The sequence below is a fragment of the Corella eumyota genome, chromosome 2 (assembly GCF_963082875.1).
Source record: "Corella eumyota chromosome 2, kaCorEumy4.1, whole genome shotgun sequence".
Lineage (NCBI taxonomy): Eukaryota > Metazoa > Chordata > Ascidiacea > Phlebobranchia > Corellidae > Corella > Corella eumyota.
This window is the reverse complement of record NC_137491.1, coordinates 7,646,182-7,668,425: the sequence shown is the minus strand read 5'-3', so window position 1 is coordinate 7,668,425 and position 22,244 is coordinate 7,646,182. Positions and strand designations below refer to the sequence as shown.

Here is a 22,244-nt window from a genome sequence, read left to right as displayed (position 1 = left end):
TCCTTATTAATTTTATCTACAATAATGGTAACGGAATTACGGGTAACGGAATTACAACATCAGAGATTTTGTAGAAATGCTTATTCTGCCTGGTTTAAGTGATTTAAAATAATATAATTATTTTTATAAGTAAAAAAATGAAATGGCATTGTAATATAATATCCATTTTTTTTAATTTTGTGAGAAGGTAGTTTTGAAATTTATAAATTAGTTTTACGGGTAAATATTACTAAATAAAATTAAATAAAAATATTCATAGTAAACAAGTTGATTTTTAACTGATATTTGGCATATTCAAACAATATTATAAGCTATTTTACCCACTAGACTTATTGTTTTTGCATAATTATCCATTTATTTAGGTGTAACAAATTGTTTCTGCGACATCAATTTTATTACTAATTTAGAGTTTAGCGATTTAGAATTTTAAACATGTTATGTTTGTTTGTTAATTTTATTTTTGGAGTTATGTTTGTAGTTTTTGTTAAAATAGTAGTTAGGAATTATAAAATTTGGTTTGTTTGTTTCTGTTTAAGAGTTTATTTAAAAAAAAACCTAGTAGTTTTTAGTTTTGTAATTCCGTTACCAAGATTTAAAAAAAAATTTTTTAGTTAGGTTTGTTTCTTATTTTAACAGTACCTAAAACTAATTTTTTTAATTTTATCTGAAATTGAGTAAATTTAAGACTAAAGTTACATGCCAAAATTAGACAGTGTCCTTCTGTTACTTAAAGTGTAATTCCGTTACCAGGTTTTTTTAAATTAATTTGTCAATAAATAAATATTTTTTAAACCCCAACTAAAAAAATTTGGTATCTTTTTGTTGCTTTCAATAAGGACAATTATTTACACATGTTTAATTTAAGTTAATTTTTATAAAATTCAGACGAATTGGGATTAAGTATTACCCTACTTTTTATATCTAATTTATTGGCGTAATTCCGTTACCAAACATTTTTCAATTTTTAAGAAGCATAGAAGTTCGAACTGGACTTCTATGCTTATAAAAATTTAAAATGGCAATATATGGGTTGTTTTAACTTAAAAAACGATTTCAATTATATTAAAAAAATTAATTATAAGTTTGTAAACCACAGTAATTGTAATTCCGTTACCGAAGAATTGCCCATGTATGTATTTTTTTAGTTACGAAATATATTTTTTTATATATTTTTTCGTTTACGAAATTTTTCATGTACAAGTTTATTAAACAAACAAGCATTTAGTTACGTAAAGCAGTTACTTTACCTAGGTGTATGGTTGGTTAAATAAAATAAAGATAATTACCATTTTTTTCTTTAAAAAATCGTAAATATTAGGTAAACGTAAATAATATGTTTAAATATTACGTTAAGGTTAAATTTCCTCAAAGTACCATCGACTTTGGATCGAACTTTCCGAGTTTTAGTATTATTTGGGGTTTATTTTTGATCTAATTTTTCGAGTTCGAATCCAGCTTGGAGCGAAAATATTTTTATTGGCCTAACTAACATTCAAGATAAAACATTTCGCAAAAATTTTCAGAAATTTTACAAAATATTTTTCGAAAATATTAATATTCATAAAAGTTATGACACTTTTATTAAAAATTGATGAAATCTCAAAACCTAAAATATTGTATTTTATTAGACGCACATTGGCCTAACTAACATTTAAGATAAAACATTTCGCAAAATTTTTCAGTAAAAAAAAATTTGAGCTAATTTTTATTTTAAGTTTAATTAGGTCACGTGATATTTTTGGCCAATGATATTGCATACAAATTTTTTAAAAAAGTTAAACATTTTAAATCAAAAAAATAATTGTTTCGTTAGAACTGACCAGGTTCATTTAACGTGTTTACAAAATATTTTTTTAAATATTAATATTCATAAAAGTTATGACACTTTTAATAAAAATTTCAAAACCTTAACTATTTTATTTAATTACACGCGCATTGACCTAACTTACATTCAAGATAAAACGATTCGCAAAAATTTTTAATTGAACAAAAATTTGAACTAATTTTTATTTTGGGTTCAATTAGCTCACGATTTTTGGCAAATGATATTGCATACAAAGTTTTTGTAGAAAAATGTATCAAAAAAATTAAAATTTCTAAATTAAAAATTAACTTCCTTATTTTAACGGCAGTGGCCGAACAAACATATTTTTAAAATATTTTTTCAAATTGTGTATTTTAAAAAAAGTTATGTCCCTTTTACTGATAAAGTATCATTTTTGGAAACCCGTTTTATTATATTTTAATCGAAGCTTATTGCTCTATCCTAGATTTAAAAGAAATAAATTCATGTAAATACTCCTTAAAAAAAGTTACAGTGTTTTTATTATGGTTCGAAATCTTAGATTTCGAAACATATTGTTATTGTCAGTGTAATTATGGTTCGAAATCTTAGATTTCGAAACATATTGTTATTGTCAGTGTATTTATGGTTCGAAATCTTAGATTTCGAAACATATTGTTATTGTCAGTGTATTTATGGTTCAAAATCTTAGATTTCGAAACATATTGTTATTTTCAGTGTATTTATTATTGTTTTTATTCTTTCTAGTCAGAATTTTAAAAGACGATAACTTTTGTTCTTTAAAACTAAAAGTTCTAAATTTTTAGTATGTTTGTTATTATCCCAACGAATCGCAAACCTCCCATTTACGACATTTAATTATCATTAATTACTAATTAATAGGTGTTTGTTTATTAAAATTTAAGGGTTGTTATTAACTTTTTAAATCTCGGTCAATTGTATATCATGATATTAGTAACTCAAAAACGAATTTAATTTTTGTCACTAATTACTAATTAATAGGTGTTTGTTTATTTAAATTTAAAGATTGTTATTAGGTTTTTAAATTTTGGTCGGTTTTATCTTATAATATTTATAATTCGAAAATGAATTAAAAATAATTCTTGTTTGTTTTTTTATATTTAAATGCTGGTTTGTTCATTAAAAATTAAAGTTCGACTTTAAGCATTAAAAATTTGGTATGATGTATTTTATAATATAAGTAATTAAAAAACATATTAGAAAAATAATTTTCGTTTATTTATCATATTTAAATGCTTGTTTATTTAATAAAAATCAATTTTAAGAATTTAAAATTTAATATAATTTATATCCTAATATCACCAACTTAAAACTGGGTTAAATATTAGTTTTTGTTTGTATTATATAAATAAATGCTTGTTTGTTTATTAAAAATCAAAGGTTTGTAATATTCTTAGTTAATGTTTATGCATATCTTTTTTTATTTATAAAAATTTATGTTAAAAATAATCAAATATTTTCGAACCATATTTTATTTATCAAATAAATCTAGTTTTTTTATTATTACAAGTGCTTACTTAAGCTATGTATACAATTTTGCATCATTGAAAGGTCGTGGCAGTTAGCTCAGTGCGAAAGGCCCACAACCCTCATTACTGAGTTCCGAGCTTTGGTTCCCAACTTAGACTCCTTAAAATAATCAACTTACCATTTTTTTGTATTTTGCGTACATAGGGCCGGTCCTATGATCACGTGACCTAGCACACTAGTAAAAAAGTTTTAACAAATTTTTTTTTTTTTAAATCAAAAGATAACTATACCAATAAAACCGCACTGTTCTAACAGCCGTGCTTGCAAAAATTTTTAGCAAACATTAATATTTCCGAGAGTTATGATAAATTTATGACATTGATTTTTAAATTTTTTTAGAACTGTTTTGGTATAACTAATGCTTAAGATAAAGAAATTTTCGAAAATATTAAAAGAACAAAAAAACATTTTTTTATTTCGCGTACATTGAATTGTTCGCGCTACCTTTTGACCTAATTAAACCCAAAATAAAAATTACCTTAAACTTTTGTTTTACTGAAAATTTTCGCGAAATGTTTTATCTTGAATGTTAGTTAGGCCAATGCGCGTCTAATAAAATACAAAATTTTAGGTTTTAAGATTTCATAAATTTTTAATAAAAGTTTCATAACTTTTATGAATATTAATATTTTCGAAAAATATTTTGTAAACACGGTAATTGGACCTGTTCGGTTCTAACACAACAATTATTTTTCGATTTAAAATTTTTTATTTTTTTTCAAAAAATATGTATGCAATATCATTGGCCAAAAATATCACGTGACCTAATTAAACTCAAAATAAAAATTACCTCAAACTTTTGTTTTACTGAAAATTTTCGCGAAATGTTTTATCTTGAATGTTAGTTAGGCCAATGCGCGTGTAATAAAATACAAAATTTTAGGTTTTGAGATTTCATAAATTTTTAATAAAAGTGTCATAACTTTTATGAATATTAATATTTTTGAAAAATATTTTGTAAACACGGTAATTAGACCTGTGCAGTTCTAACACAACAATTATTTTTCGATTTAAAATTTTTAATTTTTTTTCGAAAAATTTGTATGCAATATCATTGGCCAAAAATATCACGTGAACTAATTAAACCCAAAATAAAAATTACTTTAAACTTTTGTTATACTGAAAATTTTCGCGAAATGTTTTATCTTGAATGTTAGTTAGGCCAATGCGCGCATAATTAAATATAAAATTTCAGATTTTGAGATTTCATAAATTTTTAATAAAAGTTTCATAACTTTTATGAATATTAATATTTTCGAAAAATATTTTGTAAACACAGTAATTGGACCTGTGCGGTTTTAACACAACAATTATTTTTCGATTTAAAATTTTTTATTTTTTTTTAAAAAATTTGAATGCAATATCATTGGCCAAAAATATCACGTGACCTAATTAAACTCAAAATAAAAATTACCTCAAACTTTTGTTTTACTAAAAATTTTCGCGAAATGTTTTATCTTGAATGTTAGTTAGGCCAATGCGCGTCTAATAAAATACAAAATTTTAGGTTTTGAGATTTCATAAGTTTTTAATAAAAGTTTCATAACTTTTATAAATATTAATATTTTCGAAAAATATTTTGTAAACACGGTAATTGGACCTGTGCAGTTCTAACACAACAATTATTTTTCGATTTAAAATTTTTAATTTTTTTTCGAAAAATTTGTATGCAATATCATTGACCAAAAATATCACGTGACCTAATTAAACCCAAAATAAAAATTACCTCAAACTTTTGTTTTACTGAAAATTTTCTCGAAATGTTTTATCTTGAATGTTAGTTAGGCCAATGTGCGTCTAATAAAATACAAAAGTTTAGGTTTTGAGATTTCATAAATTTTTAATAAAAGTTTCATAACTTTTATGAATATTAATATTTTTGAAAAATATTTTGTAAACACGGTAAATGGACCTGTGCGGTTCTAACACAACAATTATTTTTAGATTTAAAATTTTTAATTTTATTTCAAAAAATTTGTATGCAATATTGAAATTTGTATGCAATATTGAAAAAAAAAAATTTTTTTAAAAAATATCACGTGACCTAATTAAACCCAAAATAAAAATTACCTCAAACTTGTGTTTTACTGAAAATTTTTGCGAAATGTTTTATCTTGAATGTTAGTTAGGCCAATGCGCGTGTAATAAAATACCAAATTTTAGGTTTTGAGATTTCATAAATTTTTAATAAAAGTTTCATAAATTTTATGAATATTAATATTTTTGAAAAATATTTTGTAAACACGGTAATTAGACCTGTGCAGTTCTAACACAACAATTATTTTTCGATTTAAAATTTTTAATTTTTTTTCGAAAAATTTGTATGCAATATCATTGGCCAAAAATATCACGTGAACTAATTAAACCCAAAATAAAAATTACCTCAAACTTTTGTTATACTGAAAATTTTCGCGAAATGTTTTATCTTGAATGTTAGTTAGGCCAATGCGCGTCTAATAAAATACAAAATTTTAGGTTTTGAGATTTCATAAATTTTTAATAAAAGTTTCATAACTTTTATGAATATTAATATTTTTGAAAAATATTTTGTAAACACGGTTATTGGACCTGTGCGGTTATAACACAACAATTATTTTTCGATTTAAAATTTTTTATTTTATTTTTTTAAATTTGTATGCAATATCATTGGCCAAAAATATCACGTGACTTAATTAAACCCATAATAAAAATTACCTCAAACTTTTGTTATACTGAAAATTTTCGTGAAATGTTTTATCTTGAATGTTAGTTAGGCCAATGCGCGTCTAATAAAATACTAAATTTTAGGTTTTGAGAATTCATAAATTTTTAATAAAAGTTTCATAACTTTTATGAATATTAATATTTTCGAAAAATATTTTGTAAACACGGTAATTGGACCTGTGCGGTTCTAACACAACAATTATTTTTCGATTTAAAATTTATAATTTTTTTTCGAAAAATTTGTATGCAATATCATTGGCCAAAAATATCACGTGACCTAATTAAACCCAAAATAAAAATTACCTCAAACTTGTGTTTTACTGAAAATTTTTGCAAAATGTTTTATCTTGAATGTTAGTTAGGCCAATGCGCGTGTAATAAAATTCCAAATTTTAGGTTTTGAGATTTTATAAATTTTTAATAAAAGTTTCATAACTTTTATGAATATTAATATTTTCAAAAAATATTTTGTAAACACGGTAATTGGACCTGTGCGGTTCTAACACAACAATTATTTTTCGATTTAAAATTTTTTATTTTTTTTTTTAAATTTGTATGCAATATCATTGGCCAAAAATATCACGTGACCTAATTAAACCCAAAATAAAAATTACCTCAAACTTGTGTTTTACTGAAAATTTTTGCGAAATGTTTTATCTTGAATGTTAGTTAGGCCAATGCGCGTGTAATAAAATACCAAATTTTAGGTTTTGAGATTTCATAAATTTTTAATAAAAGTTTCATAAATTTTATGAATATTAATATTTTTGAAAAATATTTTGTAAACACGGTAATTGGACCTGTGCAGTTCTAACACAACAATTATTTTTCGATTTAAAATTTTTAATTTTTTTTCGAAAAATTTGTATGCAATATCATTGGCCAAAAATATCACGTGAACTAATTAAACCCAAAATAAAAATTACTTTAAACTTTTGTTATACTGAAAATTTTCGCGAAATGTTTTATCTTGAATGTTAGTTAGGCCAATGCGCGTGTAATAAAATACAAAATTTTAGGTTTTGAGATTTCATAAATTTTTAATAAAAGTTTCATAACTTTTATGAATATTAATATTTTCAAAAAATATTTTGTAAACACGGTAATTGGACCTGTGCGGTTCTAACACAACAATTATTTTTCGATTTAAAATTTTTTATTTTTTTTTTAAAAATTGTATGCAATATCATTGGCCAAAAATATCACGTGACCTAATTAAACCCAAAATAAAAATTACCTCAAACTTTTGTTATACTGAAAATTTTCGCGAAATGTTTTATCTTGAATGTTAGTTAGGCCAATGCGCGTCTAATAAAATACAAAATTTTAGGTTTTGAGATTTCATAAATTTTTAATAAAAGTTTCATAACTTTTATGAATATTAATATTTTTGAAAAATATTTTGTAAACACGGTTATTGGACCTGTGCGGTTATAACACAACAATTACTTTTCGATTTAAAATTTTTTATTTTATTTTTTTAAATTTGTATGCAATATCATTGGCCAAAAATATCACGTGACTTAATTAAACCCATAATAAAAATTACCTCAAACTTTTGTTATACTGAAAATTTTCGTGAAATGTTTTATCTTGAATGTTAGTTAGGCCAATGCGCGTCTAATAAAATACAAAATTTTAGGTTTTGAGATTTCATAAATTTTTAATAAAAGTTTCATAACTTTTATGAATATTAATATTTTCGAAAAATATTTTGTAAACACGGTAATTGGACCTGTGCGGTTCTAACACAACAATTATTTTTCGATTTAAAATTTATAATTTTTTTTCGAAAAATTTGTATGCAATATCATTGGCCAAAAATATCACGTGACCTAATTAAACCCAAAATAAAAATTACCTCAAACTTTTGTTATACTGAAAATTTTCGTGAAATGTTTTATCTTGAATGTTAGTTAGGCCAATGCGCGTCTAATAAAATACAAAATTTTAGGTTTTGAGATTTCATAAGTTTTTAATAAAAGTTTCATAACTTTTATGAATATTAATATTTTTGAAAAATATTTTGTAAACACGGTTATTGGACCTGTGCGGTTATAACACAACAATTATTTTTCGATTTAAAATTTTTTATTTTATTTTTTTAAATTTGTATGCAATATCATTGGCCAAAAATATCACGTGACCTAATTAAACCCATAATAAAAATTACCTTAAACTTTTGTTTTACTAAAAATTTTCGCGAAATGTTTTATCTTGAATGTTAGTTAGGCCAATGCGCGTCTAATAAAATACAAAATTTTAGGTTTTGAGATTTCATAAGTTTTTAATAAAAGTTTCATAACTTTTATAAATATTAATATTTTCGAAAAATATTTTGTAAACACGGTAATTGGACCTGTGCAGTTCTAACACAACAATTATTTTTCGATTTAAAATTTTTAATTTTTTTTCGAAAAATTTGTATGCAATATCATTGACCAAAAATATCACGTGACCTAATTAAACCCAAAATAAAAATTACCTCAAACTTTTGTTTTACTGAAAATTTTCTCGAAATGTTTTATCTTGAATGTTAGTTAGGCCAATGTGCGTCTAATAAAATACAAAAGTTTAGGTTTTGAGATTTCATAAATTTTTAATAAAAGTTTCATAACTTTTATGAATATTAATATTTTTGAAAAATATTTTGTAAACACGGTAATTGGACCTGTGCGGTTCTAACACAACAATTATTTTTAGATTTAAAATTTTTAATTTTATTTCAAAAAATTTGTATGCAATATTAAAATTTGTATGCAATATTGAAAAAAAAAAATTTTTTTAAAAAATATCACGTGACCTAATGAAACCCAAAATAAAAATTACCTCAAACTTGTGTTTTACTGAAAATTTTTGCGAAATGTTTTATCTTGAATGTTAGTTAGGCCAATGCGCGTGTAATAAAATACCAAATTTTAGGTTTTGAGATTTCATAAATTTTTAATAAAAGTTTCATAAATTTTATGAATATTAATATTTTTGAAAAATATTTTGTAAACACGGTAATTGGACCTGTGCAGTTCTAACACAACAATTATTTTTCGATTTAAAATTTTTAATTTTTTTTCGAAAAATTTGTATGCAATATCATTGGCCAAAAATATCACGTGAACTAATTAAACCCAAAATAAAAATTACTTTAAACTTTTGTTATACTGAAAATTTTCGCGAAATGTTTTATCTTGAATGTTAGTTAGGCCAATGCGCGTGTAATAAAATACAAAATTTTAGGTTTTGAGATTTCATAAATTTTTAATAAAAGTTTCATAACTTTTATGAATATTAATATTTTCAAAAAATATTTTGTAAACACGGTAATTGGACCTGTGCGGTTCTAACACAACAATTATTTTTCGATTTAAAATTTTTTATTTTTTTTTTAAAAATTGTATGCAATATCATTGGCCAAAAATATCACGTGACCTAATTAAACCCAAAATAAAAATTACCTCAAACTTTTGTTATACTGAAAATTTTCGCGAAATGTTTTATCTTGAATGTTAGTTAGGCCAATGCGCGTCTAATAAAATACAAAATTTTAGGTTTTGAGATTTCATAAATTTTTAATAAAAGTTTCATAACTTTTATGAATATTAATATTTTTGAAAAATATTTTGTAAACACGGTTATTGGACCTGTGCGGTTATAACACAACAATTATTTTTCGATTTAAAATTTTTTATTTTATTTTTTTAAATTTGCATGCAATATCATTGGCCAAAAATATCACGTGACTTAATTAAACCCATAATAAAAATTACCTCAAACTTTTGTTATACTGAAAATTTTCGTGAAATGTTTTATCTTGAATGTTAGTTAGGCCAATGCGCGTCTAATAAAATACTAAATTTTAGGTTTTGAGAATTCATAAATTTTTAATAAAAGTTTCATAACTTTTATGAATATTAATATTTTCGAAAAATATTTTGTAAACACGGTAATTGGACCTGTGCGGTTCTAACACAACAATTATTTTTTGATTTAAAATTTATAATTTTTTTTCGAAAAATTTGTATGCAATATCATTGGCCAAAAATATCACGTGACCTAATTAAACCCAAAATAAAAATTACCTCAAACTTGTGTTTTACTGAAAATTTTTGCAAAATGTTTTATCTTGAATGTTAGTTAGGCCAATGCGCGTGTAATAAAATACCAAATTTTAGGTTTTGAGATTTCATAAATTTTTAATAAAAGTTTCATAACTTTTATGAATATTAATATTTTCAAAAAATATTTTGTAAACACGGTAATTGGACCTGTGCGGTTCTAACACAACAATTATTTTTCGATTTAAAATTTTTTATTTTTTTTTTTAAATTTGTATGCAATATCATTGGCCAAAAATATCACGTGACCTAATTAAACCCAAAATAAAAATTACCTCAAACTTGTGTTTTACTGAAAATTTTTGCGAAATGTTTTATCTTGAATGTTAGTTAGGCCAATGCGCGTGTAATAAAATACCAAATTTTAGGTTTTGAGATTTCATAAATTTTTAATAAAAGTTTCATAAATTTTATGAATATTAATATTTTTGAAAAATATTTTGTAAACACGGTAATTGGACCTGTGCAGTTCTAACACAACAATTATTTTTCGATTTAAAATTTTTAATTTTTTTTCGAAAAATTTGTATCCAATATCATTGGCCAAAAATATCACGTGAACTAATTAAACCCAAAATAAAAATTACTTTAAACTTTTGTTATACTGAAAATTTTCGCGAAATGTTTTATCTTGAATGTTAGTTAGGCCAATGCGCGTGTAATAAAATACAAAATTTTAGGTTTTGAGATTTCATAAATTTTTAATAAAAGTTTCATAACTTTTATGAATATTAATATTTTCAAAAAATATTTTGTAAACACGGTAATTGGACCTGTGCGGTTCTAACACAACAATTATTTTTCGATTTAAAATTTTTTATTTTTTTTTTAAAAATTGTATGCAATATCATTGGCCAAAAATATCACGTGACCTAATTAAACCCAAAATAAAAATTACCTCAAACTTTTGTTATACTGAAAATTTTCGCGAAATGTTTTATCTTGAATGTTAGTTAGGCCAATGCGCGTCTAATAAAATACAAAATTTTAAGTTTGAGATTTCATAAATTTTTAATAAAAGTTTCATAACTTTTATGAATATTAATATTTTTGAAAAATATTTTGTAAACACGGTTATTGGACCTGTGCGGTTATAACACAACAATTATTTTTCGATTTAAAATTTTTTATTTTATTTTTTTAAATTTGCATGCAATATCATTGGCCAAAAATATCACGTGACTTAATTAAACCCATAATAAAAATTACCTCAAACTTTTGTTATACTGAAAATTTTCGTGAAATGTTTTATCTTGAATGTTAGTTAGGCCAAAGCGCGTCTAATAAAATACTAAATTTTAGGTTTTGAGAATTCATAAATTTTTAATAAAAGTTTCATAACTTTTATGAATATTAATATTTTCGAAAAATATTTTGTAAACACGGTAATTGGACCTGTGCGGTTCTAACACAACAATTATTTTTCGATTTAAAATTTATAATTTTTTTTCGAAAAATTTGTATGCAATATCATTGGCCAAAAATATCACGTGACCTAATTAAACCCAAAATAAAAATTACCTCAAACTTGTGTTTTACTGAAAATTTTTGCAAAATGTTTTATCTTGAATGTTAGTTAGGCCAATGCGCGTGTAATAAAATACCAAATTTTAGGTTTTGAGATTTCATAAATTTTTAATAAAAGTTTCATAACTTTTATGAATATTAATATTTTCAAAAAATATTTTGTAAACACGGTAATTGGACCTGTGCGGTTCTAACACAACAATTATTTTTCGATTTAAAATTTTTTATTTTTTTTTTAAAATTTGTATGCAATATCATTGGCCAAAAATATCACGTGACCTAATTAAACCCAAAATAAAAATTACCTCAAACTTGTGTTTTACTGAAAATTTTTGCGAAATGTTTTATCTTGAATGTTAGTTAGGCCAATGCGCGTGTAATAAAATACCAAATTTTAGGTTTTGAGATTTCATAAATTTTTAATAAAAGTTTCATAAATTTTATGAATATTAATATTTTTGAAAAATATTTTGTAAACACGGTAATTGGACCTGTGCAGTTCTAACACAACAATTATTTTTTGATTTAAAATTTTTAATTTTTTTTCGAAAAATTTGTATCCAATATCATTGGCCAAAAATATCACGTGAACTAATTAAACCCAAAATAAAAATTACTTTAAACTTTTGTTATACTGAAAATTTTCGCGAAATGTTTTATCTTGAATGTTAGTTAGGCCAATGCGCGTGTAATAAAATACAAAATTTTAGGTTTTGAGATTTCATAAATTTTTAATAAAAGTTTCATAACTTTTATGAATATTAATATTTTCAAAAAATATTTTGTAAACACGGTAATTGGACCTGTGCGGTTCTAACACAACAATTATTTTTCGATTTAAAATTTTTTATTTTTTTTTTAAAAATTGTATGCAATATCATTGGCCAAAAATATCACGTGACCTAATTAAACCCAAAATAAAAATTACCTCAAACTTTTGTTATACTGAAAATTTTCGCGAAATGTTTTATCTTGAATGTTAGTTAGGCCAATGCGCGTCTAATAAAATACAAAATTTTAGGTTTTGAGATTTCATAAATTTTTAATAAAAGTTTCATAACTTTTATGAATATTAATATTTTTGAAAAATATTTTGTAAACACGGTTATTGGACCTGTGCGGTTATAACACAACAATTATTTTTCGATTTAAAATTTTTTATTTTATTTTTTTAAATTTGTATGCAATATCATTGGCCAAAAATATCACGTGACTTAATTAAACCCATAATAAAAATTACCTCAAACTTTTGTTATACTGAAAATTTTCGTGAAATGTTTTATCTTGAATGTTAGTTAGGCCAATGCGCGTCTAATAAAATACAAAATTTTAGGTTTTGAGATTTCATAAATTTTTAATAAAAGTTTCATAACTTTTATGAATATTAATATTTTCGAAAAATATTTTGTAAACACGGTAATTGGACCTGTGCGGTTCTAACACAACAATTATTTTTCGATTTAAAATTTATAATTTTTTTTCGAAAAATTTGTATGCAATATCATTGGCCAAAAATATCACGTGACCTAATTAAACCCAAAATAAAAATTACCTCAAACTTTTGTTATACTGAAAATTTTCGTGAAATGTTTTATCTTGAATGTTAGTTAGGCCAATGCGCGTCTAATAAAATACAAAATTTTAGGTTTTGAGATTTCATAAGTTTTTAATAAAAGTTTCATAACTTTTATGAATATTAATATTTTTGAAAAATATTTTGTAAACACGGTTATTGGACCTGTGCGGTTATAACACAACAATTATTTTTCGATTTAAAATTTTTTATTTTATTTTTTTAAATTTGTATGCAATATCATTGGCCAAAAATATCACGTGACCTAATTAAACCCATAATAAAAATTACCTCAAACTTTTGTTATACTGAAAATTTTCGTGAAATGTTTTATCTTGAATGTTAGTTAGGCCAATGCGCGTCTAATAAAATACAAAATTTTAGGTTTTGAGATTTCATAAATTTTTAATAAAAGTTTCATAACTTTTATGAATATTAATATTTTCAAAAAATATTTTGTAAACACGGTAATTGGACCTGTGCGGTTCTAACACAACAATTATTTTTTGATTTAAAATTTATAATTTTTTTTCGAAAAATTTGTATGCAATATCATTGGCCAAAAATATCACATGACCTAATTAAACCCAAAATAAAAATTACCTCAAACTTTTGTTATACTGAAAATTTTCGTGAAATGTTTTATCTTGAATGTTAGTTAGGCCAATGCGCGTCTAATAAAATACAAAATTTTAGGTTTTGAGATTTCATAAGTTTTTAATAAAAGTTTCATAACTTTTATGAATATTAATATTTTTGAAAAATATTTTGTAAACACGGTAATTGGTTCTGTGCGGTTCTAACACAACAATTATTTTTCGATTTAAAATTTTTAATTTTTTTTCAAAAAATTTGTATGCAATATCATTGGCCAAAAATATCACGTGACCTAATGAAACCCAAAATAAAAATTACCTCAAACTTGTGTTTTACTGAAAATTTTCGCGAAGTGTTTTATCTTGGATGTTAGTTAGGCCAATGCGCGTGTAATAAAATACAAAATTTTAGGTTTTGAGATTTCATAAATTTTCTAATAAAAGTTTCATAATGCGCGTGTAATAAAATACAAAATTTTAGGTTTTGAGATTTCATAAATTTTTAATAAAAGTTTCATAACTTTTATGAATATTAATATTTTCGAAAAATATTTTGTAAACACAGTAATTGGACCTGTGCGGTTTTAACACAACAATTATTTTTCGATTTAAAATTTTTTATTTTTTTTTAAAAAATTTGAATGCAATATCATTGGCCAAAAATATCACGTGACCTAATGAAAACCAAAATAAAAATTACCTTAAACTTTTGTTTTACTGAACATTTTCGCGAAATGTTTTATCTTGAATGTTAGTTAGGCCAATGCGCGTCTAATAAAATACAAAATTTTAGGTTTTGAGATTTCATAAATTTTTAATAAAAGTTTCATAACTTTTATGAATATTAATATTTTCGAAAAATATTTTGTAAACACAGTAATTGGACCTGTGCGGTTTTAACACAACAATTATTTTTCGATTTAAAATTTTTTATTTTTTTAAAAAAAATTTGAATGCAATATCATTTTTCAATAATATCACGTGACCTAATTAAACTCAAAATAAAATTTACCTTAAACTTTTGTTTTATTGAACATTTTCGCGAAATGTTTTATCTTGAATGTTAGTTAGGCCAATGCGCGTCTAATAAAATACAAAATTTTAGGTTTTGAGATTTCATAAATTTTTAATAAAAGTTTCATAACTTTTATGAATATTAATATTTTCGAAAAATATTTTGTAAACACAGTAATTGGACCTGTGCGGTTTTAACACAACAATTATTTTTCGATTTAAAATTTTTTATTTTTTTTAAAAAAATTTGAATGCAATATCATTTTTCAAAAATATCACGTGACCTAATTAAACTCAAAATAAAAATTACCTCAAACTTTTGTTTTACTAAAAATTTTCGCGAAATGTTTTATCTTGAATGTTAGTTAGGCCAATGCGCGTCTAATTAAATACAAAATTTTAGGATTTGAGATTTCATAAATTTTTAATAAAAGTTTCATAACTTTTATGAATATTAATATTTTCGAAAAATATTATGTAAACACGGTAATCGGACCTGTGCGGTTCTAACACAACAATTATTTTTCGATTTAAAATTTTTAATTTTTTTTTTAAATTTGTATGCAATATCATTGGCCAAAAATATCACGTGACCTAATAAAAACCATAATAAAAATTACCTCAAACTTTTGTTTTACTGAAAATTTTCGCGAAATGTTTTATCTTGAATGTTAGTTAGGCCAATGCGCGTCTAATAAAATACAAAGTTTTAGATTTTGAGATTTCATAAATTTTTAATAAAAGTTTCATAACTTTTATGAATATTAATATTTTCGAAAAATATTTTGTAAACACGGTAATTGGACCTGTGCGGTTCTAACACAACAATTATTTTTTGATTTAAAATATATATATTTTTTTAAAAATTTGTATGCAATATCATTGGCCAAAAATATCACGTGACCTAATTAAACCCAAAATAAAAATTACCTCAAACTTTTGTTTTTCTGAAAATTTTCGCAAAATGTTTTATCTTGAATGTTAGTTAGACCAATGCACGTCTAATAAAATACAAAATTTTAGGATTTGAGATTTCATAAATTTTTAATAAAAGTATCATAACTTTTATGAATATTAATATTTTCGAAAAATATTATGTAAACACGGTAATCGGACCTGTGCTGTTCTAACACAACAATTATTTTTCGATTTAAAATTTTTAATTTTTTTTTAAAAAATTTGTATGCAATATCATTGGCTAAAAATATCACGTGACCTAATTAAACCCAAAATAAGAATTACCTCAAACTTTTGTTTTACTGAAAATTTTCGCGAAATGTTTTATCTTGAATGTTAGTTAGGCCAATGCGCATGTAATAAAATACAAAATTTTAGGTTTTGAGATTTCATAAATTTTTAATAAAAGTTTCATAACTTTTATGAATATTAATATTTTCGAAAAATATTTTGTAAACACGGTAATTGGACCTGTGCGGTTCTAACACAACAATTATTTTTCGATTTAAAATTTATAATTTTTTTTCGAAAAATTTGTATGCAATATCATTGGCCAAAAATATCACGTGACCTAATTAAACCCAAAATAAAAATTACCTCAAACTTTTGTTATACTGAAAATTTTCGTGAAATGTTTTATCTTGAATGTTAGTTAGGCCAATGCGCGTCTAATAAAATACAAAATTTTAGGTTTTGAGATTTCATAAGTTTTTAATAAAAGTTTCATAACTTTTATGAATATTAATATTTTTGAAAAATATTTTGTAAACACGGTAATTGTTTCTGTGCGGTTCTAACACAACAATTATTTTTCGATTTAAAATTTTTAATTTTTTTTCAAAAAATTTGTATGCAATATCATTGGCCAAAAATATCACGTGACCTAATGAAACCCAAAATAAAAATTACCTCAAACTTGTGTTTTACTGAAAATTTTCGCGAAGTGTTTTATCTTGGATGTTAGTTAGGCCAATGCGCGTGTAATAAAATACAAAATTTTAGGTTTTGAGATTTCATAAATTTTTAATAAAAGTTTCATAACTTTTATGAATATTAATATTTTCGAAAAATATTTTGTAAACACAGTAATTGGACCTGTGCGGTTCTAACACAACAATTATTTTTTGATTTAAAATTTTTTATTTTTTTTTTTTAAAACTTGTATGCAATATCATTGGCCAAAAATATCACGTGACCTAATTAAACCCAAAATAAAAATTACCTCAAACTTTTGTTTTACTGAAAATTTTCGTGTTAATTAGGCCAATGCACGTCTAATAAAATACAAAATTTTAGGTTTTGAGATTTCACAAATTTTTAATAAAAGTTTCATAACTTTTATAAATATCGATATTTTCGAAAAATATTTTGTAAACACGGTAATTGGACCTGTGCGATTCTAACACAACAATTATGATTTGATTTAAAATTTTTAATTTTTTTTTTTAAATTTGTATGCAATATCATTGGCCAAAATTATCACGTGACCTAATTGAACCCAAAAAAGTGATGTTACTTTAACTGATAAAGTACCATCTTTTAAATCTTGATTAATTGTATTTTATTCATAGCGCATTGCTCTAACTAAGATTCAAGAAAAAGAAAATTGTAAAATTGATTTGTAAAACAAAAGTTAGGATTTTAATGTAGGTATTTCAATTACGTGATTTTTTTTGTTTGAAATTATACTTGCTGTTTTATGTTTACGCAAAATTGAAACTATCAAAATGCAACATTGATAACCTAGTGCGTAAGGTGGTGATTTCTAATCACAAAACGCAGGTTCGAATTCAGGTGTTGACGTTTAAAAAAAATTTTAATAATATAATTTTTAATTATGACGTCACAATAACCAAGATAACTCAAAAATCTGTTCTCCAACCAGAACCTCTCGGTAACCAGGTTTGAAACATTGTAACTTTTTATACAAAAAACTTTTTTTGCTTGTTGTTAAAATCTTGCACAAACTAAAAAAAATTGTGCATCTAAATCATATTTTATAAAACATTTAATTTAAAATCAATTTGCAAGTACTATGTATTTTAAATAAAAAAAAATGGTTGTCAGTTTTAAGAATTTGGTGCTCTTTAACCTACAAAGAACATTTTAAAAAAATAAAACAAGGGTTTAAAATATTTGATAAAATGTTGTGGATAAAACATGGCAATAAAGCGAAGGAATAGACAAAAATAAATAAAAAAACAATAACAATGATTGAACAGGGTAAACACTGAAGTCAATATAAGCTTTAAACATAAATAAACAAATTATTTTACTAACGAAACTGGCACAGTTAACAACATTAAACTCTTAAATTCATTTTACAATCAAAAAGTAAAATTTTACTTATTTAGTTACTGAGATTATCAAATAAAATTAATTAAAGAACACAGCAAAAATTCTATTATAATGTAAAATAAACAAAAGAAAGTTATATCTTGGGCATTTTTAAACTGTTAAGCAAATTTAATGTAACCTATGTTAGATTTTAATGTAACCTATATTTGAATATGCAAAATATAACCCCATGCGATCACAAGGATACAACGGCAAGAAGTTTAAAAAGTAAAAAAATTAAGGTCAAGGGACCAGTCATACCAAAAATTTCTGATTGCAATACTTTGAAAACTTACGCTTTACTTTAAAGTTCTACGCTTGAAATAAAAAAGTGGTTCTTCGTTAACCCACAGTGGTTTTATCTAAGCAAATGCCAGAATGTGACAGGCTGACCTTCCCTATCAAGAGCTTGCGACCACTGTGCTTGGCCACTCCAGGCTTCGACTCCTTGACCCAACTTTACCTCGCCACACGACGACCAGTGACCCTTGACCTTATCCTTGGAAAAGAGAGTGGCGACAATGACGAGTTGGTCGTGTGGCATGGAAAATAAAAATGATTCATGAAACACAGGATCTTTGTTGCGATGAGATATTTTTGTTTGCTTTTTTGAGCTTTTGTCGTCAGGAGGTTCTTTTGCTAAAACAACGTAGCAATCTACAAAAAAAGTGTATAAGAATATAATTTTTTGTATTGGTTACATCTTTATACTAGAACAATTATTAAGGTCTGTTCAAAGGTTTACCTTGATACCTTCCCATGCCACCTTTTGGTACGTTTCTCACGGCAATCACCTCAATAGTTACAAATCCGAGCATGGCATGGTAACACAGAGACAGTTGAATATGAGGAGCTTCTTCTATTTCTGGGGCTTTGAGTTCAAGCCACAAATCATTTGAAGAAGTAACATTAATCTCGCATAAGGTTAACGTGCACTTTCCTATAGAGTTGGCGTGGCGTAATCTCCCAGGCTTTTCTTTACAACTTACCTGTAAATTATAAAAAAAAACTTTCAATAAAATGTATATAGGAAGTTGTTTATTTGCTAGCACAAATAAAAACTGATTACCTCCAATGACATTAGATATATATCTTCTTCTTTTACTTGGTGGAAAGTAAATCTTTCCCTGATGTCAACTTTCTGTGAAGTTGTTTTTAAAATATCGGTCCGGTGGCTTCCGTGATTCCCTGGAAATAAAGTCACCTGTGGGCAAAAGGGAGAATTATTTGACAAATCAGTTATTTGCAGTGGCATTAAAAATGCTATTAAAATTACAGTGGGGTCTGTGCATAAGACTAAAAAAAACGATATTTTTTATTATTCTACAGAATAAATTATTTATAATCATATATGATCGGCTAAAACTCGCAACGCAGTGGGAAATTTTTTTTTCTATATTAATAAATTCTATATAAAATAAGCCGTCTGTCATATATAGTTAAATATAAAACAATTAACCATCTGCACCCCACGTAACGTGAAGTCGCATTTTACATTTTATATTTGTTCTTAACTAAATTTTTGTTGTAGTGTAAAAAAACTAAAAGATCGAACTTGTTAAGAAAATATTTACCTTCAAATAAACAACCCTTCCCTCGACAAAATTATCGGCCTCCAGAATGGAGACGTTCAACTTTTGCTGAGCGGCAATATATGTCACAATCATATGAATCCTAGACCTTTCTTTTGTTGAACTATCCATATTTAATGCAACCCCATATCGTGAAGCACTAGATGCGCTGTTACTTCTGCGTATCTCCTTACCTGTAACAAAAATATCAACAATTTTAACATAAAAAGATGCGACCATGTTATACAAAAAAACGGTGTTTTAAAACGTTTACTGATTTGTATTCGTATATGTTTCTAAAAATATTTTTGGCATTATGGTATTTTGATACTTAGCAATTATACCAGCAGTTTTATTCTCATTCAGCGAAGATGATTTTGTAGTTAAATGATTGTTGCTTGATTTATCTTCCATCATAGCGGATAACTGCATAAAAAAAGGAGATTTTTGATTTATTTTCAAATGACGAAATATGTATAGCTTAATTGTGTTTTGTTAAACTTAATAAACACAGAAAAAGTAATCTGTCTTCAATTTTATTTAAAAAGTTGTCAAAATTACTTTTTTTCGACGTTCTTTCGGCGACTGAAGAGGGGTTGATGCACAGGATGAATTACTGTCGCTATCAAAACCACTTCTGAAACAAATATGGGTAAATTTATTAAATTTTTTGACAAGCTCTTGACAGGTTATTCATTATATTTTTATATTAAAATTTATAATAAATTAAAATAACAAAGAACAAGTGTAGAGTCATAAGACAAATTTTGGCAAAAAATAAAACTTATTTGTTTATTATTAAACTTACTTTCCCATTAGTCTTTTGTTTCTTAGCCTCTCTATACTGGGAGATGAACGAGGTGAAACGTTTCGACTTAAATCCGAATCCGAGCTAGATTGAGCAGGTGAATTACAATTTGACCTAACAAAATATTTCATTATATAAAACATCTTACATAAATTAATAAAAAGAACATGTCTGCTTTTAAATTGCCAATTACATAAAAACGCTATGTAAATCTATCAGTGTTTGTAAATCTATCAGTGTCTATCAGTGTTTCTAAATATGCATTTTAACCTGTTATCACTTTGAATAAGAACGTCAGCCAAATGGTATGATGGAGAGGGCGACAAAAACAAGGATTCCTTTCGTTTTGTGTTCGGACTTTCTGTTAAGGTCGAAAACCCCGACTTTGTTGATAATAAATGATGTAAGGAAAGACCGGGCTGATTCTAAACCCATTAATTATTAAAATTATAAAATTTAAGATAAAAAAAACAAGTTTGATATTAATTAAGTTTGATATTTTTATTTAAAGGTAAATAAAAAACTAAAATAAAATTAGTATTAATAATTAAACTTTTTGTGCTAAACGTTTATAAAAAGAATTAATGAGAAGAATAGTGCAATTTGATCCCGGCGGATTAAAATGTTTAATTAAAATTTGAATATCGATAAAAGAATAAAAGATAAGGATTAATTGTCAAAGCAGACGAAAATAAATTATTTTGTCTTCGTGTAAATCAGGCTTAAATTATTACATTTACTATTTTTTTACTTGAGTAAGTTGGTCATACTGTTTTCGGTGGCTGCTTTTTCGAATGTTGGAATCTAATAAACAAATTTAAGTGTTACTTTTAAAACCATAATGGATGTTAAAACATAAAATTAAAATTGTTCTTCTCAAAATAACGACGTTAAAAAAATTTATTTTTACGTAAAATAAATATTATCCATAATACCTAAAGTAAAAGCAAACGCTATTTGTCATATATAAGTTACAAACAAATAAAAAAACGAATTAATTTTTAACAAAATTGACAAACCGCTTCCTATATCGATTTTTTTATGCTGAAAAATTACATTACCTCTGGATTATTAAGGATTTATTACGTACTATGACGTCACAGTGAAAATATTGTAATAAAGCAAAACAGACATTAATTTACGTCACCCTCAGCGCTCTGTTGACACTGACGTCATAGATTAAAAATAAGCCGGCCCTGAATATGCGTCATTGAGTATGAACAGAGAAAGACAAACAAACAGAGTGTAAACCTACGATTCATTGTCGGCGACTTTGTCACCAGATCGTTCCCCACTGTCACCGATTTTTTATTCTCCACTTGCGCTCGATTAGGCTGAGAATTTGAGTCCACATTTTCAATTGTTTCATCATTGTGCTGGTTAGCATGTGGTTTTAAGTCATACGCTAGTAAGGGTGGTAGGGTGAACTGAGGTATGCTGTTTGGTGTAACTACGTTGGTCATAGCTGTTTTAGGTTGTTGGGCATGATGTTGGTTACGTTGTGCGTCTGAATCATTCACAAAACGTTCAGAAATATCTTTCATGAGACCTGAAGTGCTTTTGTTGACACTTTCTTTAAGATAGCCCCACATTTCAAAATTTTAACCTAATTTATTTGTAACCTTTAAACAAAAATTGTTTTTACTTTTATTTTTAATTTGAAAAAAGTAGTAATTTTTTTTCCACAAAAT

At 24.9% G+C, this 22,244-nt stretch overlaps 1 protein-coding gene across 1 annotated transcript; it reads right to left on the bottom strand.

The window, feature by feature from the left end:
- Window positions 1-18,532: 18,532 nt before the first annotated feature.
- LOC145742302 (uncharacterized) lies at window positions 18,533-22,150 on the bottom strand. Its single transcript, XM_082560085.1, has 10 exons — window positions 21,809-22,150; window positions 21,305-21,357; window positions 20,847-20,978; window positions 20,554-20,696; window positions 20,307-20,382; window positions 20,090-20,171; window positions 19,749-19,939; window positions 19,244-19,378; window positions 18,920-19,163; window positions 18,533-18,831 (listed from the first exon to the last, which is right to left on the bottom strand). The coding sequence occupies exons 1-10, from the start codon at window positions 22,143-22,145 to the stop codon at window positions 18,533-18,535; spliced, it is 1,692 nt and encodes a 563-aa protein (XP_082416211.1). The 5' UTR covers window positions 22,146-22,150.
- Between the last annotated feature and the right edge of the window lie 94 nt (window positions 22,151-22,244).

Coding starts and splice junctions, on each gene's coding strand:
- LOC145742302 (XM_082560085.1), bottom strand. CDS start 22,145: ATGTGGGGCTATCTTAAAGAAAGTGTCAACAAAAGCACTTCAGGTCTC. Junction 20,979..21,304: donor AGTATGACCAACTTACTCAA/GTAAAAAAATAG, acceptor TAATGGGTTTAG/AATCAGCCCGGTCTTTCCTT. Junction 20,697..20,846: donor CATCATACCATTTGGCTGAC/GTTCTTATTCAA, acceptor AATTTATGTAAG/ATGTTTTATATAATGAAATA.